At 37.1% G+C, this 15,949-nt stretch overlaps 1 protein-coding gene and 1 pseudogene across 1 annotated transcript; one reads left to right on the forward strand and one right to left on the reverse strand.

Moving 5' to 3' along the window:
• Positions 1 to 1,726: 1,726 nt before the first annotated feature.
• LOC106303627 (protein YLS9-like) lies at positions 1,727 to 2,733 on the forward strand. The gene has a single exon (XM_013739915.1). It carries the CDS (start codon positions 1,823 to 1,825, stop codon positions 2,447 to 2,449), a length of 627 nt encoding a protein of 208 aa, XP_013595369.1. The 5' UTR covers positions 1,727 to 1,822; the 3' UTR covers positions 2,450 to 2,733.
• Positions 2,734 to 10,015: 7,282 nt separating this feature from the next.
• On the reverse strand, positions 10,016 to 13,748 carry LOC106306488 (annotated as a pseudogene).
• Positions 13,749 to 15,949: the final 2,201 nt, after the last annotated feature.

A 15,949-nucleotide genomic window follows, 5' to 3' on the forward strand; every position in this document is an offset into this window, starting at 1 on the left:
TGAACTGTCTATTTGAAACGAGAAAGTTAAATCATAACTAATTAAACCAAGCATGGGGCATGCACGGAACCTTTTAGCCTATATAGTAGTACGCAAGTTATTTACTTATAATGGTGTTACAAATTCACAATCAAATGCGATTATCTACACTGCACTAACACAAAAGGCCAATACTATGTAAATATAGTACTTATTTATTCATCTATATCAATGATTTATATAGATTGGTTGGTAATGAACGCGTAATTTAAATAGAAATGAAAGGGTTGGTGGTTTGTCTTTATGTAATAAACCTAACAAAATGGAAATGTAACGAAGGAAAAGACACTTTGCAGTTTGCATTATGATCAAATGTAACTTTAAGAAAGATTCGAAGTCTTTAGTTGGGCTGTGGAGATAGAAGTTGCAGCCTGTAACATGACCACGTGGGTCCTACTCCTACTCTGTAAAACGAAGAAAAGGCGGAGACGTGTTTTGTTTTCAAGTTAACAGCCAACACCCGACGCAGGCGCAACACATTGATATGAATAAACACGTTATATTTTTGATCAAAAAGATCAATCAAATAATTAGTTATATATCTATAGCCTTAAAGCTTTATAAATTGCTTGGGCAGTGCACGAATGTTAGCAATTATATTATTATTTAGGATAAGATAGATATATTCTCTTATTTATATGGATTTAACGTTTTTTTTTGGATCAAATATGGATTTAACGTTCCATTCACTCTTGTTGGGTAAAAACTAGAAAGAGTTGGTGGGCTAGACGAGTAGGTGACGTTTTATATTAGTACTATATTTGACATGAATGAAATTAATGAAGTAAAGCAAGGAGTACAATTAGAAATCTACAATTGAGAAGAACTGAAAGGAACAAATCCCATACACTAACTAATCGTTATCAACAATTCACCGATACAAAGTAACTTTTATATATTTATTTTTTCAAAAACATTTTATAGCTAGACATAACATAAGTCATCCAAAGAAAAGTAATTAATTATTTAGCTGAGTGTTATTGAAGTATTAACCACCAAGGATTTATATGATGAGCAATCGATATCCAATGAAATGTTATATAATATTGTAAACATTTCGTTAATTTTTTTTAATTTTATATTAGATCTCAAATATCTCAAAACTGATACTATAAAATAAGATACGCCATGTTTTTATACTAGAATATTCTACCAAAACCAACCATAAAATGACACATCTAACACCGAAAATAAATTTATCTTTGAACTGAATTGTTTTGATTTACAAAAACTGTAATTTCAGAATAAGAAGATGTCACATGCGCCATGTTCTTGTTTAGACTAAAATAGTTATACCAAAACAACAATCCAAAATAGACTCATATTTTAACAGAATTAATCATGAGTGAAACTTACATCATCGCAGCTAAATAAAATAAAATTGACAAGCCAGCTAAAAGCTCAACTAAATGTCAACAAATTAACCATTATGCATAATATCAACATTCATGTATTCTTTTAAAAAAGGTTTTCTTATTCTTTTTGAGCATACGTATGTTTACAAGTTACAACCATTTCTTCACGCGTATAGTGAAATTACTAAAACGGTACTATTGCTACAAAATAATTTATTGAAAAAGATTAGTCAAGAACTTAAATGAAACTATAGTAGTTTAGACACAACGCGCATAGTACATATGCCATTATTACATACAATTTAGAATATAAATATACACAACCATCTTTCTCAGACACATTGTTTTCCTCCCCTCATCACTAGCCACGACCAACACAAAAAGAAAGAAAGAGAGACACACACCAGTGGCAGAACCGTAAATAAAAGATGTCGAAAGATTGTGGTAACCACGGTGGCGGCAAAGAAGCAGCCGTCCGGCGAATCTGCGCCGCCGTAATAGCCTTCATCATAATAGTTCTAGTCACCATCTTCCTAGTTTGGGTCATACTCAGGCCCACTAAGCCAAGATTCGTCCTCCAAGACGCCACCGTCTTCGCCTTCAACCTCTCGCAGCCAAACCTCCTCACCACAAACTTCCAAGTCACATTCGCGTCACGTAACCCTAACTCCAAGATCGGAATCTACTACGACCGTCTCCACGTCTACGCTACTTACCGGAACCAGCAGATAACTCTCCGGACAGCTATTCCTCCGACGTACCAAGGCCACAAAGAAGACAACGTCTGGTCTCCGTTTGTTTACGGAACCGCTGTTCCGATCGCTCCGTACAACTCCGTCGCGTTGGGAGATGAGCAAGGTCGTGGGTTCGTAGGGCTGATGATACGCGCCGATGGGCGCGTGAGGTGGAAAGTAGGGACGTTGGTCACAGGGAAGTATCATATACATGTTCGGTGTCCGGCTTACATCAATCTTGGAAACAAAGCTGCTGGTGTTCTTGTCGGTGATAGCGCCGTTAAGTATACGTTGGTTACTAAATGCAGTGTGAACGTTTAGAACTTTGACGGAGTTAATTGTAAATCTACTTGAGTTGAAATAAATGGAGGATTGGGTCTGTTTGTTCCTTTTGTGTTTCTGTACTTGCTTTTTTGTTTTGTTTTTATCTTCATAAGTTTACTACTTCGTATTCACCAATAATCCTGTGACCACATAGAAGACAGTAACTCAGGATTCGCTGTTGAGTTTATGAAAGATATAAAATGTCATAGCAGCAATATCTAGACGGTAATTTCTTCAAGTTTTAAAAGGCAATGTGAAGAGGAATATGTTGTTGGTAGAGACTAGAGAGAGTAATGATGCGAATGAAATATTAATTATGAAATTAATATAGATCGTACAGTCCGAATATATGCTCATAATAATTTTATAGGATAAAGTAGCATATTTTTTGATGGGTTAGTGTTAGAGCACCTCGATAAAGCCTTTAAAAAGATTTTAAAGAATAAATTATACTGCTTCATATAATTTATTTATGTAATTAAATTTTAATACTAAAAAGTAGATAGCTTAAAATTATATATTTGTTTTCATAGAATTTTGTAGGCTTCATGATAATTCTCATTTGAAAATCTTTTTCATATTTTTCTATATTTTATCATTTTATTTATGTTAAGCTTGAGATATCTATTAGAAAAATTGCTTTTAAGAGGCTTGAAGACTTGACGTACCTGTGACAAAAAAAGAGAGGCTTGAAAGGCCCAAAACTAAAACCATTCAATATCTATCTAGTCAGGCTATTAAACAGGTTTAAGTATCCACCTTTGCTGTATGTTGATGATGTCGATTTTAGGTTGAAAACTTGAAAACCATATGCTTTTAGAATATAGTATCACTATCCCTCAGTTTTAATATTGTTTTTAAGCCTTCAGTCAAAAAAGAAAAGAAAAAGATAACTACACCTCTCAATGAAAGCACAGTAATCACTTTCTTTTCTTTTACCAAAAAAGATAGGAACTACACTCTCTAAAGAAAAGTAAATTCCAGATCGGGAAGAAAACTCTTATATAACTTATTACTAAGGAAATCATCAGCCAACGTAGAAAATACCGTGGCATAGTCGGATAAATCCGATGAAAACCGGCTATACAATTTTAGGATGATTATCCTAGTCATAAAAATAGCTATCTATTGAAATACATTGAATTTTATAAGGGCTTGAGTTTATGACCATGTAGTTCACTTAGTACGGCTATATAGTTTGAAAATATTCTAAACTCGAGCTAGGCATAATTAATCTACTTTTTTTTTTCCAACTGATTTTTGATTGACTAAATAGAGGAACATACAAGATTGAACAACTAAATCCGGTGGATACACCTTAACATTCCCGGAAGCAAATAGCCCACACAAAGAAAGCTCAAACCCAAACAACGGATGCCATACAACAACCACTACAAACACAAGATTAATCATAACTCTTGCATCCAGTCTCGAACACAAACCTTGAGGAGGAGACTAGAGATAAGACTTCTGAGTTTTGACGAGCTAGACAACTTGCCTCGAACATCACCAAGAAGAAACATCGATGCAATGGCTTCACAATGACCCAAGACCAAGAAAACCTGAACCTAAAGTTCACGGAACCAAACCAGAACAAGCAAGCCAAACACCCTACACCATCAAAGAAGCAAACAGGCAAACGCCGGGAAATTAAGCTCCATTCTCAACTAAAGCTTCTTCGGAGAATCAACAGCTTCAACCTCTTTATAAAGCTTCCATTAACCGAAGCCACCGAGGACAAGAGAGAGGCACAAGACAATCCCGAAAGAACACTTATTCAAAGGCCAGGAGAAGGACTCTAAACCACAGAGATAGCAACGAAACAAACTTGAGTTTTCTCAAAGGTGTTAGACCTCTTGCTCTAACCACACACCCCCACAACAACCACACACAATCACACCATTGACATCCACCGCTTGCACCGTAGCTGAAATCAAAACTAGAAAGCCAAAACCACCATCCATGAGCCGAAGACTGAACCGCAAGAGAGATCTTCACTGAAAACCTGACAAGCCGACTTCACCACGCCAGAACCCTCCACACTACCGCGCCTTGACTCCAGACTCAAAGCCACCTTTGATGTCGTTGAACGACGAAGGATGTATACTGGGCCAGAGCTCAGACAGGGCAGTAAGGGAGATGAGTCAAAAGAGAAACAAGGAACAAACAACCTAACGGGAGTAGAAGGGCTCCGGCGACGGCACGCTCGTTCACGCGCCGGCTGTACGCCGGACCCACTAAATCTACTTTATCTCTCTGTTGCTGCTGTCAATTTTACCTTTTTAACTTTTGTAATCTACTTTATAGTACGAAGTGGATTTTTCATGGAACTGTATATAAAAAGAAACGAAATGACGCTGCACCATCTGATATAAAACCATAAAATACATGGGCCTTATCTTCCTCACTATTGGACCTCATAAATCATCCTTAAGTCCAATAATAAAGAAAAGCAAGCATGGAGTAACCAGTTCAATTATATACAGCCAATATCGATCATCATTCTCTAAATTGAGCAGCTAAACTTTTGATCAATGAAGGATAGAACCAATCCCCGCGTCTGAACACTAATGCTACAACAAATAAATGAACAGCATTCTGGCCGATGCCTTTTGAGACTCCCGAGACTAAAATTCTTCTTCTAATTTTTTGCTCAAGTAAGAATGCACCACACTAATTATCTAAATCTGGCTTATTTATTTGGTAATCAATTAAGAACTGTTTTGAAATAATTTTATAGGAATTCTACCCATAACATGCCTTTGAAGTATTCAAATTCTTCTTTAAGATTTGGGAAAAATGCTAAAATAAAAACTGTGCATAAGAGCTATAGGCCCTTGGACTCATCAAGAGATATAGATTCGGGCATGAGGCTCTAAAGTTTTTTTATGCCATCAGCTCTCAGTTGAATAAAACTAAAGTTCTATTCATGTATTGCTTACATTTTAATAAGGGAAATGGCTTGTACGATTCTCCTTTTATTCTTATTTAATCAACAAGAAAACAAAAGCTACCACGAAGAGAAAAAGTTAGTATGTTTTCATTGCTTTTCTTAAAGATAAAAGAGATGAGATCAAAGTTTAGTACTCTAATGAACAAGTGCCCATCACAAGGCTCTTAAAAGCTTAAACACTCCCAAAAGCAGAGGGATAGAATTTAGCTTTTTACTCTCTCTTTTTCTCTTGTGCTTTAAAAGGATCACCCACTTTCTGCAATTCTTGTATATAAATTTACTCTATACTTTTCCAAGATCATGCTTAACTTTATCTCCCTTCCTGTTTTTGAGGATAAACTTTAGATTCCATGCATGAATTGATAGATAGATTTATACACACACATATCATATGCATTTATCTGATTTGCATATATTAATGTGGATATCTTGTTGTGTGTACACAATACATGAATATGTTTTATAGTATCCGTTCTTTTGCCCTCTAGACGCAACATATCCAGGCGGAAAAAAGCTTACCTTACTATTGTTATAGTGCATCTATTAAGTATTAACCATCGAAACGACAACAATAAATTGTAGACAGATAAATAAAATTTATTTGATTTTGTATTGTAAAAGATATATATATATATATATATATATATAGAATGAAGTCAGTTACTACGAAGCGGAGAAGTTTTATCAAATCATTGTCATAGTTAACGACAAGTAAAAGGAGAATGAGATAATGTGGTTTATGATAAATTGTGTATTAAGTAATAAGATGTTGTTGTGAAAATTATCCAATATCGATGAGATGAAGATGGTATTAGACAACTAGAAAATTTAAGAAGAAGACTCTTAATATTTAGGAAAGGGTTTACTACAAAGATTTTGTTTTTGGAAACTCTCTCTTACAAATATTTTCTCTCTTTGTTTTTCTTGATTCTTGGATGATTACAAATGGTGCTAAGCACCCCTATTTATACAAGTGAAGGAGCACACTCCAACAAGTTCTAGATTTCTCTAAATTATTATTTATTTCAAAATATCTAACTCCATAACTTTCTCTCTTCTTCTACACAATTCTTCTTCTATACTTCTCCACTTTTCTCTAGATGTTTCTTCTTCTTGGACTAAGGCTTGATTATGATTTGATTAGTTTTGGGCTTAAATAGGGAAATCCAACAAATCTCCCCCTTCCCGATTTAGCCCGAAACAGTCGCCATGCCTGTGCCTTTGCAGCAATCTTCAAACTTCTTGATCGGTAATACTTTGGTCATAAAGTCTGACCAATTTTCGTCGGTGTGTACCTTTGTGAGATGTATGAGCTTCTCTTCCAGAACTTCTCGGATCCAGTGATGTCGGATATCAATGTGCTTTGAGCGAGAGTGAAACGTTGGATTCTTTGCTAAGTGAATAGCACTTTGGTTGTCACATAGCATGTTGTACTTGTCTTGCTTTACTCTCAACTCAAGCAAGAAGTTCTTCATCCATAGCATCTCCTTGCATGCTTCCGTTGCTGCGATGTACTCCGCTTCCGTTGTGGATAAGGCAACACACTTTTGTAATTTCGATTGCCAGGAAACAGCTCCCCCTGCAAAGGTAGTCACAAATCCTGATGTTGATTTCCTTGAATCTTTATCACCAGCCCAATCTGCATCGGTGTAACCGTTCAGCTCCAATTTTCCATTGCCAAAACATAGACACTTCTTCGTTGTGCCTCGTAGATAGCGTAGGATCCACTTAACTGCTTTCCAATGCTCCTTTCCTGGATTCGCTAGAAAGCGACTCACAACTCCTACTGCATAGGCAATGTCCGGTCTGGTGCACACCATAGCATACATGAGACTGCCCACTGCTGATGCATATGGGGTAGTCTTCATTTCTTCTTTCTCTTTCTCACTTGTTGGACTTTGCTCCGAACATAACTTGAAATGTCCACCAAGTGGAGTGTTCACTGGCTTTGCCTTATTCATGTTGAATCTCTCCAACACCCTTTCAACATATCGTTCTTGGGATAACCACAAAAGCTTCTTTGGTCTATCCCGAGTGATTTTCATTCCAAGAATCTGTCTCGCTTGCCCCAAATCTTTCATTGCAAAGGACTCTCCTAGGTCATTCTTCAATGCGGCTATTTTGTTGCGATCTTGGCCCACAATCAACATATCGTCAACATAGAGTAATAATATGAGAAAGTCGCCGCTTTCGTACCTCTTTATAAAAACGCAATGATCGTTCTTGGTTTTCTTGAAGTTGTGATCCACCATGAAGGAGTCAAACTTCTTATACCATTGTCTTGGGGCTTGCTTGAGACCGTAAAGACTCTTCTTTAATCGGCACACCAAGTCTTCTTTTCCTGGAACCTTGAATCCTTCAGGTTGCTCCATATAGATCTCCTCCTCGAGTTCACCATGTAGAAAGGCCGTCTTGACATCGAGTTGTTCAATCTCCAAGTCTAGAACTGCTGCTAGACCAAGAACCACTCGGATAGAGGACATCTTCACCACTGGAGAGAATATTTCTTCAAAATCTATGCCTTTCTTTTGGTTGAATCCTTTCACAACCAATCGAGCTTTGTATCTTGGATTTGAGCTTCTATCTTCATACTTCAACCTATACACCCACTTGTTCTTCAAGGCTCTCTTTCCTTTTGGTAGCTTCATCAGCTCATAAGTGTGATTATCATGCAAGGATTGCATTTCATCTTGCATAGCTTCAACCCACTTATCTTTATGGGTGTCTCCTATGGCCTCCTCATAGCTTTGAGGCTCCCCCTCATCTGTAAGATTAACGTACTCATCTCGATAATATCTTACAGATGGTCTTGTCTCTCTTCCAGACCTTCTTGGCTCATGTTCTTCCTCTGGCTCCACTTGAACTTCTTCTTCACCTTCATCACCATTCGGATCCATGATTGGATCCCCTTCGCCATCATCTCCAATCACTTGTTCATGATCTTGAGGCTTATGAGAATCTTCATTCCTTACAACCCTTAGCTTTGGTTTCTTTGATTTGTTGATGTCTTCGATTGTTTGATCTTCGAAGAAAACAACATCTCTGCTCCGGATAACTTTTCTGTTAACCGGATCCCAAAGCCGATAGCCGAATTCGTCTTTTGGTGATCCAAGATAAATGCACTCTTTAGTCTTAGAGTCTAGCTTGGCTCGTTCATCCTTAGGTATATGGACAAACGTTCTGCAACCGAACACCTTCAAATGGTTGTAAGAGACCTTCTTACCCGACCAAACTTCCTCCGGGACATCGCCTTCCAAAGGAACTGATGGTGTAAGATTTATGACGTCCACTGCAGTCTTTATGGCTTCTCCCCAAAATGGTTTGGGTAGTTTAGCGTGAGAGAGCATGCACCGAACTCTTTCTGTGATCGTTCGATTCATTCTTTCAGCTAGCCCGTTCAGTTGTGGCGTCTTTGGTGGTGTCTTCTCCATCCTGATTCCATGAGCTTTGCAAAACGCTTCAAAGGGACCTCGGTACTCTCCACCATTGTCAGATCGAACACACTTGAGTTTTTGACCCGTACTTCGCTCTGCTTGGGCTACAAACTCCTTGAAAGCATCAAGAACTTGATCTTTTGACTTCAAAAGGTATACCCATACCTTCCTTGAATGGTCATCAATAAAGGTGACGAAATATGATGCCCCTCCATTGGATTTCTCGGACATGGAGCATACGTCAGTATGCACAAGATCAAGAATATGCTTTCTTCTCATAGGCGTAGATGATCTTCGGAAAGCGACCCTATGTTGTTTTCCGGCTAAGCAATCATGACATGGTGAGAGAGAAATACCTTTCATATCAGGAAGAAGTTTCTTGCTAGAAAGTATACTTAAACCTTTCTCACTCATATGCCCGAGTCTTCGGTGCCATATATCGAAATATCGATGAGATGAAGATGGTATTAGACAACTAGAAAATTTAAGAAGAAGACTCTTAATATTTAGGAAAGGGTTTACTACAAAGATTTTGTTTTTGGAAACTCTCTCTTACAAATATTTTCTCTTTTTGTTTTTCTTGATTCTTGGATTAAGGCTTGATTATGATTTGATTAGTTTTGGGCTTAAGGAGGGAAATCCAACAGATGTTGTCTTTGTCAAAAAGTGATTAGTATACTGCCGCTTTGCATGTTTGCATGTTCTTTCTTCTAGCTTAAGCGTTTTCTTCTACCTTAAGTTTGGTTTATCTTTTTATTCTCTTTTTGATTAGACTTCAAACTTGATTTTTAAAATTATTTAAGATCCCGGCTTTGGATTCAAATAGAAGAAAATTAAGTTGCAACTTGCACTAGCAATCAATAGAACATAAATACGAAAACTATTAAAGAAATACCCTATGATAATATTAAGATATATATGTTTTTTTTGTCCAATAAAATATATGTTTTTTTTTGGATAAAGCCTTTACGCAATATTAACAACAACAAAAACACTCCAAGTGAATATTAACATGGAACTGTGGGACTATTTCACAAAAGACAAAAAAAAACAGCAAAATAAGTCACTTTGATGATATATCGACAAATTCATAAAGCTTGGTTTAATTCCGTTCAATCCAAATTAAATGTCAACAATTTTTTTTTTTTCCTTTTCTGCAGCTTTCCAACATTTTTCCTGAGAACATATATTATACGACCATAATATGAAAATTTTACATTAAACAAAAAAAGATGAAAGAAATTATCCAGCTTCCCATATCCTTCTAGAAATTTCCTAAGCCAAATATTTTTTTTCTAAAACTACACGTTTTACCCAAAGTATTGTCCTAGTGAAAGATAAATTCTACGGAAACAAATAACGCATGATGTACTCGATTTGATCATGTTCGTGTATTCATAAACTGGGCCACGTTGTATGCATGCACACGTGCATGATGTTATGTTGATGAACATTTAAAATCAAACCGTGCATCAACAACTTCAAGCAAGCTAATCTCATCACATGACTCTTCTTCGCAAGCGTCATCGTCAAGAGATAGGTTAAGATCGAGTGCGACGCAAGTAACTACGTTCTTGTCCTCAGACTGATCTGAACCGTCCGATTTCTCATTAACCGGGGGAGAACAAGCTCTTGATCTTGAGCTGAATCTTTCACAGCTCAAGATCACAATAGCATCTCTAAGCGAAGCTTCTTCCCCACTCAAACTACGAACTCTTCCTCTCTCAATGGCTCTCTTGAAACCCTTTTCAGACAAATAGTCAGCTTGCTCTATATCTTCCACTAAGAACACTCTTTTTGGATCAGACCAAACAGCTTCAGAGAATCTCTCAATGTAACTCCAGTTCTGCTCATCTCTCGACCTCTTGTTCCTCAAATCTTTCGACGAGAAACTGCTCAAACAGATCGAGACAAAGCTGTCTTGCGAACCAAACACGAGTTTAGCCAATTCTCTAGCGATCTTCTCTTTAGCCTCTACATCAAGACCTTGAAAGAACATCCATGTATCTTCTTTTACATCTTTGTCTCCGTTGATTATTCTCGTACTCGAGCCTGATCTGCATTTCAATACTGTTTTCGCTATATTTGAGATTATATCCTTCTGTCATGGTACCTTGCTGTGCAAGGCATCACATAGTACTGCTAGGTTTTCAGCATTCATTTCTTTAAACCTAGAAGAGGCATGTTCCACCTCCATTCCATCGCTTGAAGAAGCTTCTGAGTTAACTGTTGAGTTAGGATTCGAAGAGAGAAGCTCTGGAAGGAACACTCTTAAGGGGAATGCATCAGGGGCCACGGAATCACCATTGGTTTGAAGATGATCCAGAGTACTAGAAGGTTGAGTGGAACCAGGAAAGGAAGAAGATAGTGAGAGTGTTTTTAAGGATGGTCTATTGTGGATTGAATCGCAGATTGTGTTCCACTTAACCACAAGTTCTTTCATAGAATCTGAATCCTGCCAAGTCCAATAATAAAAACGCTCTTAAAAGAAGAAAATGAGAAGGAAAAAATGAATTAATTTTGGTGTTATTAAAACTCACATTGCGACTATTTTGATTCTCCTTCTTGTATTGCTGAAGCCACGCCGGTAAAACTACAGTATTTACATTGCTGTTATTATTCCTGCATCGCAAGAACCGAGCTTCTTCTTCAAATTTGACAGAACACTCCTCACAGAAACTGAGCTGATCCTCTGATGAATGCAGCTGCAGAGGTAAGCTCTCTGATTTCTTGACTTCAAGCTCTCTGCTTTGAAGCAAAAAGGTCATGATTAGTATTGGAGATAAATTGGGAAGGAAGATCAAGATTGTGAAACCCTGAAGAATAAATGAAAAGTTTTGAAGAACAAACTATTAGTATTGTAGCATAATCATTATTACCATATTTATATTTATGTGTTACATTTGGATTAGAAAGGTTTACATTATTATTATATTTTTATTTATGTATTAAATTTGGATAGTTGACAAAAAATATATTAAATTTGGATTAGAAAAGTTTATGAATTTCAAGATTTTGGTCCGTAACATACACATAATTGCTTTTTAGCAAAAAAAAAGAAGAAAAAATACACATAATTGCTATCCAGTTTATCTCCAGTAATTAGGTAAAAAGTTAAATTTTTATTTAAACTTTAACTTAAAACTGAAATGAAGTAACTTATTTTCTCCAATCTTCTATAAGGATTTCTCACAAGAAAACTGATAAAATTATAGTAGAATTTTTCGAAAAAGGTACGAAAAGGATGCACGTTGTTTCACCGCTCTTTTAGACGATCACCACATAAAGCAAAAACACTATAGGTAAATTTGTCCTTTTCGAACAAAGAGACAAAATAGTTAGAACATATCCAACAAAAATTAAATAAAAAACATACTATTTCTAGTCTCTAAAATGTTGATTGAGCGTATCAAAAGGAGAAGACTTTAATTACCTCTCGGGGAAAAGACTCAACCGGAGGCTACTACTAGTCATGGGAATAGTGAGAGTGGTGAGACACCAAAGGGACTCAAGCGAGGGTTGACCAGACTTGCATCTCACGTAAGTCTGTGAAGTCGCAAGACCCATTAACCAAAACCTTCCATGATCTCCCATTAGCAACCCACGAGCCAGCTTCCCAATCTCCACTATCATATGCTCCACAGCACAGTAGTTGTTGTCGTTATTATTATTACTCATCAAATAACTTTTTGTTCTAGACTCTACGAACCAGTTTAGGTCTCCAAGATTTAGAATCACTCCTTTTCCGACACAGCTCCGCACGAGTGTCTCCAACTCCTTTAGCTTATGCTCCACGTCGGATCTATTAGGTTGTCCGAACGATGAGAACGATAACGTTATAAACTTAACGTCTTTTAAAGCTTGGGGCACGTCCTTTTTATCAACTTTCTCCATCACCGTTCTCACGACTTTGTCAACGGTGGCTAAACACTCTCCCACGATCACGAAGTTCCTCTTCCTTTTGTCGACTAGATTGTCTATAACGTTCATGACATCCTCGTCCCTGACAGGAGTTAACATTAACATCTGTCCTTCTTCGGGTTTACTCGTGGATATAGTTTTTGAGGAACTCTCTAAAGAAACAGCTTGCTCGACTTTGCTCTTCACTTGAGGACTCGAGAAACCAGCTTCTCTCATCACTCTACTCACGCTAGGATCATCGAGGATGGATATTATGAGCTGCTCCACTTCAATCTTGACTGCTAAGATCGGCTGCTGCTGGCTCTCGATGGTTCCACGCCGCTGGTGAGCCTGCGCGCGTTTGAAAGCTGCACCGAGAGCGTTTGAGATAGAAGGGAAAGGGGAAGTTTGAATCCCTAACATAGGACTCCCCGTGGAGGTCGGGAGGCGGTTTAGAGCCACGTTGAAGCAGAGCTCTAGGGCTCTGCATTGAAGAGGGTGCGTGTGAGATTGGAGACAAGCTGTTCTAAGTAAACCCGTTGGAGCAGAGAGCATGGTGCTAGCCACATGGAGAGGGGTGACCTGAGCATGTCCTCTCCTTCTAGCCAAGCCCATGGATTGTTTCACCACGTTTGCTGCTTCAGGCGTGAGGGCTTGCTCCACCGTGCATCCTCCAGCTCTCATGGTGACACACTGACAGCCTTAATTAGGAAAACCAAATGGAGGTAGTACTAGCTAGCACTGAGAAGCGAGAGGTCTATGATAAAGGTTTCAAGCGTATAGCTTCATTCCATTTATCTTAGATAATGAAAGCACCCAAAGAAGAAGGATCTATTAACTGTTTTTTATATATGGATGTGGGGCTGATTATTAAACCTAACAGCAGAGTAAGAAAAGAGAGAGGGAGAGAGATCAAGGGAAGAGGTGAAAAGAAAGAGGGAGAGAAAGAGAAGTGTTTGGTCGTCAAATATATGAGGGAGGAGAAAATGTGTATGCTTTTCTTGTGATAGAGGAAAAATTTGGGGGGTTTTTTGAGGGTCCAAAGTGGTATGCATGTGATGACAAAGCAGTATCAAAAGGCAAAGGTAACTCAGCTTTGCCCTTATATTCTTTTCTTTCTCAAATTTCACAAAAAAGAAAAAGATGTAATGGGTACTGCAGCTTAGTGGGTCTCTCTCTTTTCTGCAAAGTGTATCCCTTATTAGAAAGAACCTAATTAAAGATGCAAATCATCATTCATTTATGGAGGTGATTGGTAGTTGCTGTAGGTGCTGTCCACAGCCTTATTTATTTCTAAAGCACCAAATTCAGAGCAATCAAACTTTAATTTTTTTTTTGAAGCCACAGCTCTAGAAATAACCTACAGCTGTACAAGTGCTCTGCAGAGCCAAATATCCAAAGCAAATTTTTAGTGATTTCATAAAATTCTACAGCAATAAAATTTAAAGCCACAGCAAAAAATCTACAGATTTTTTTCTACAGCAAAAATTTTAAAGCTACAGTCATTACCAATCGGACCCTATATGATACATAATATTAAATAATATCCCCAATAACACTTGAAGAAAATATTTGAGATATAATCAGTTTCTCCTTTAGCGCCTTAAGCTACTACTAGCCAAGTCCCAACACCTTTTCAGACAACAGTCTCGTAATCTAGATCCAGTCACGTAAGCTAAACTCAGCATCACATGTAAGATACAACATAGGAGCCACCAAAACATCGGAATGAACAGATTTGTGTAAATATATATATATATATATATATATTATATACTTTTTAGCCAACTATGTGTCAAAAAGCATAGTTTTTTTTTGGAACGCATTATAAGCATAATTTTTATTAACAATATTTTGGTTTTATTCAAACAACATAGTTTATCAAACGTTAACATGTATTCCTTAAGATTGTATATGAATAGATTTACACTCTCATTGTCAAGTAACAGAAGCTATCAATAAACAAGAAAAATGAAATACCAAATTCTGTTCCAAAAGATAATCACAAGTCACTTGCTTGATGAACAATATTGAAGACTACTGACTAGTAACCAATTATATACGTAGTTTTCAGCCTATCAAATTTTGGAAAAGAAAAACGTTCAAGACTATGTTTTCTCAGCATAGTACACATCTGAAATGATATTGAAATTCGTACTTTAATTTCCAAATACTATCAAGCATAATCATTTCTTACCATTCCGACTCTTAGGGGAAAGAAACACAAAACAACACAAGGATCAACTACCCTGGTCTTTGAATTTAATTATTTTTGTATGATATTTAGAAACTCAACCCCTAAAAACACTAAAGCGCTAATCAAACTATCTGACCCATCACATACATCATTAGCTTTCGTTAATTTCATAAAAGTGTGTAGCTTTTGGACCATAACTATCATTTTAAAAACGAAAGAGAAGAGAAACGAAGGTGTTTTGAACAAGAAAAGTATTAAAAGAAAGCGCACAAGCCAGTCTCTTGGTGGGGACAGTCTTTGATTGTATCTGCTATCAACACGACCAATCATTTTCATGTGCCTAATGAAATCAAAGTTTCAGTCAGTAACAGGAACTCACGCCCAAATCGAAATAATAATAAACTGGTCAGTACAAGAAAACAGCAAGGATACTGAGGGAAAAAATCGTCGGAATTTCGTCGGAATAACGTTATTCCGACAACATATCGACGAAACAAGTCCTCGGAAATAATTCCTCGGAATTTCTTCTTTCCTCGGAAATCCCTCGGACTCGGAATTTTCCGACGGAATTCCGAGGAAACAAATTTCCGAGGAAATTCCGAGGATCACTAGTTTGTCGGAAATCTCCTCGGAATATACCGAGGGAGAAATTCGTCGGGATATTTCCTCGGAAGTTCATCGATCGATGCATTTTTGGACATATATCCATCGATCGATCGGAATATACCGAGGGACATCTTCCTCGGAATATTCCGAGGAACATGTCCCTCGGTATATTCCGAGGAAGATGTCCCTCGGTATATTCCAAACGTTTTTTTATAAACAGATCGATCGATGGATATATGTCCAAAAACGCATCGATCGATCGAGTAAAAAATATAATTAATTTCTTCGGAATGTAAAAAATATTAATTTTTTTTAAAAAATAAAATTTTTGAAATTTAAATTCGAAAATATAAAATTAAAATTAAAATTGAAATCATATTAATTAATATTCAAAGTTTCACAAATAA

This window comes from Brassica oleracea, chromosome C7 (genome assembly GCF_000695525.1).
Source record: "Brassica oleracea var. oleracea cultivar TO1000 chromosome C7, BOL, whole genome shotgun sequence".
Classification (NCBI taxonomy): Eukaryota; Viridiplantae; Streptophyta; class Magnoliopsida; order Brassicales; family Brassicaceae; genus Brassica; species Brassica oleracea.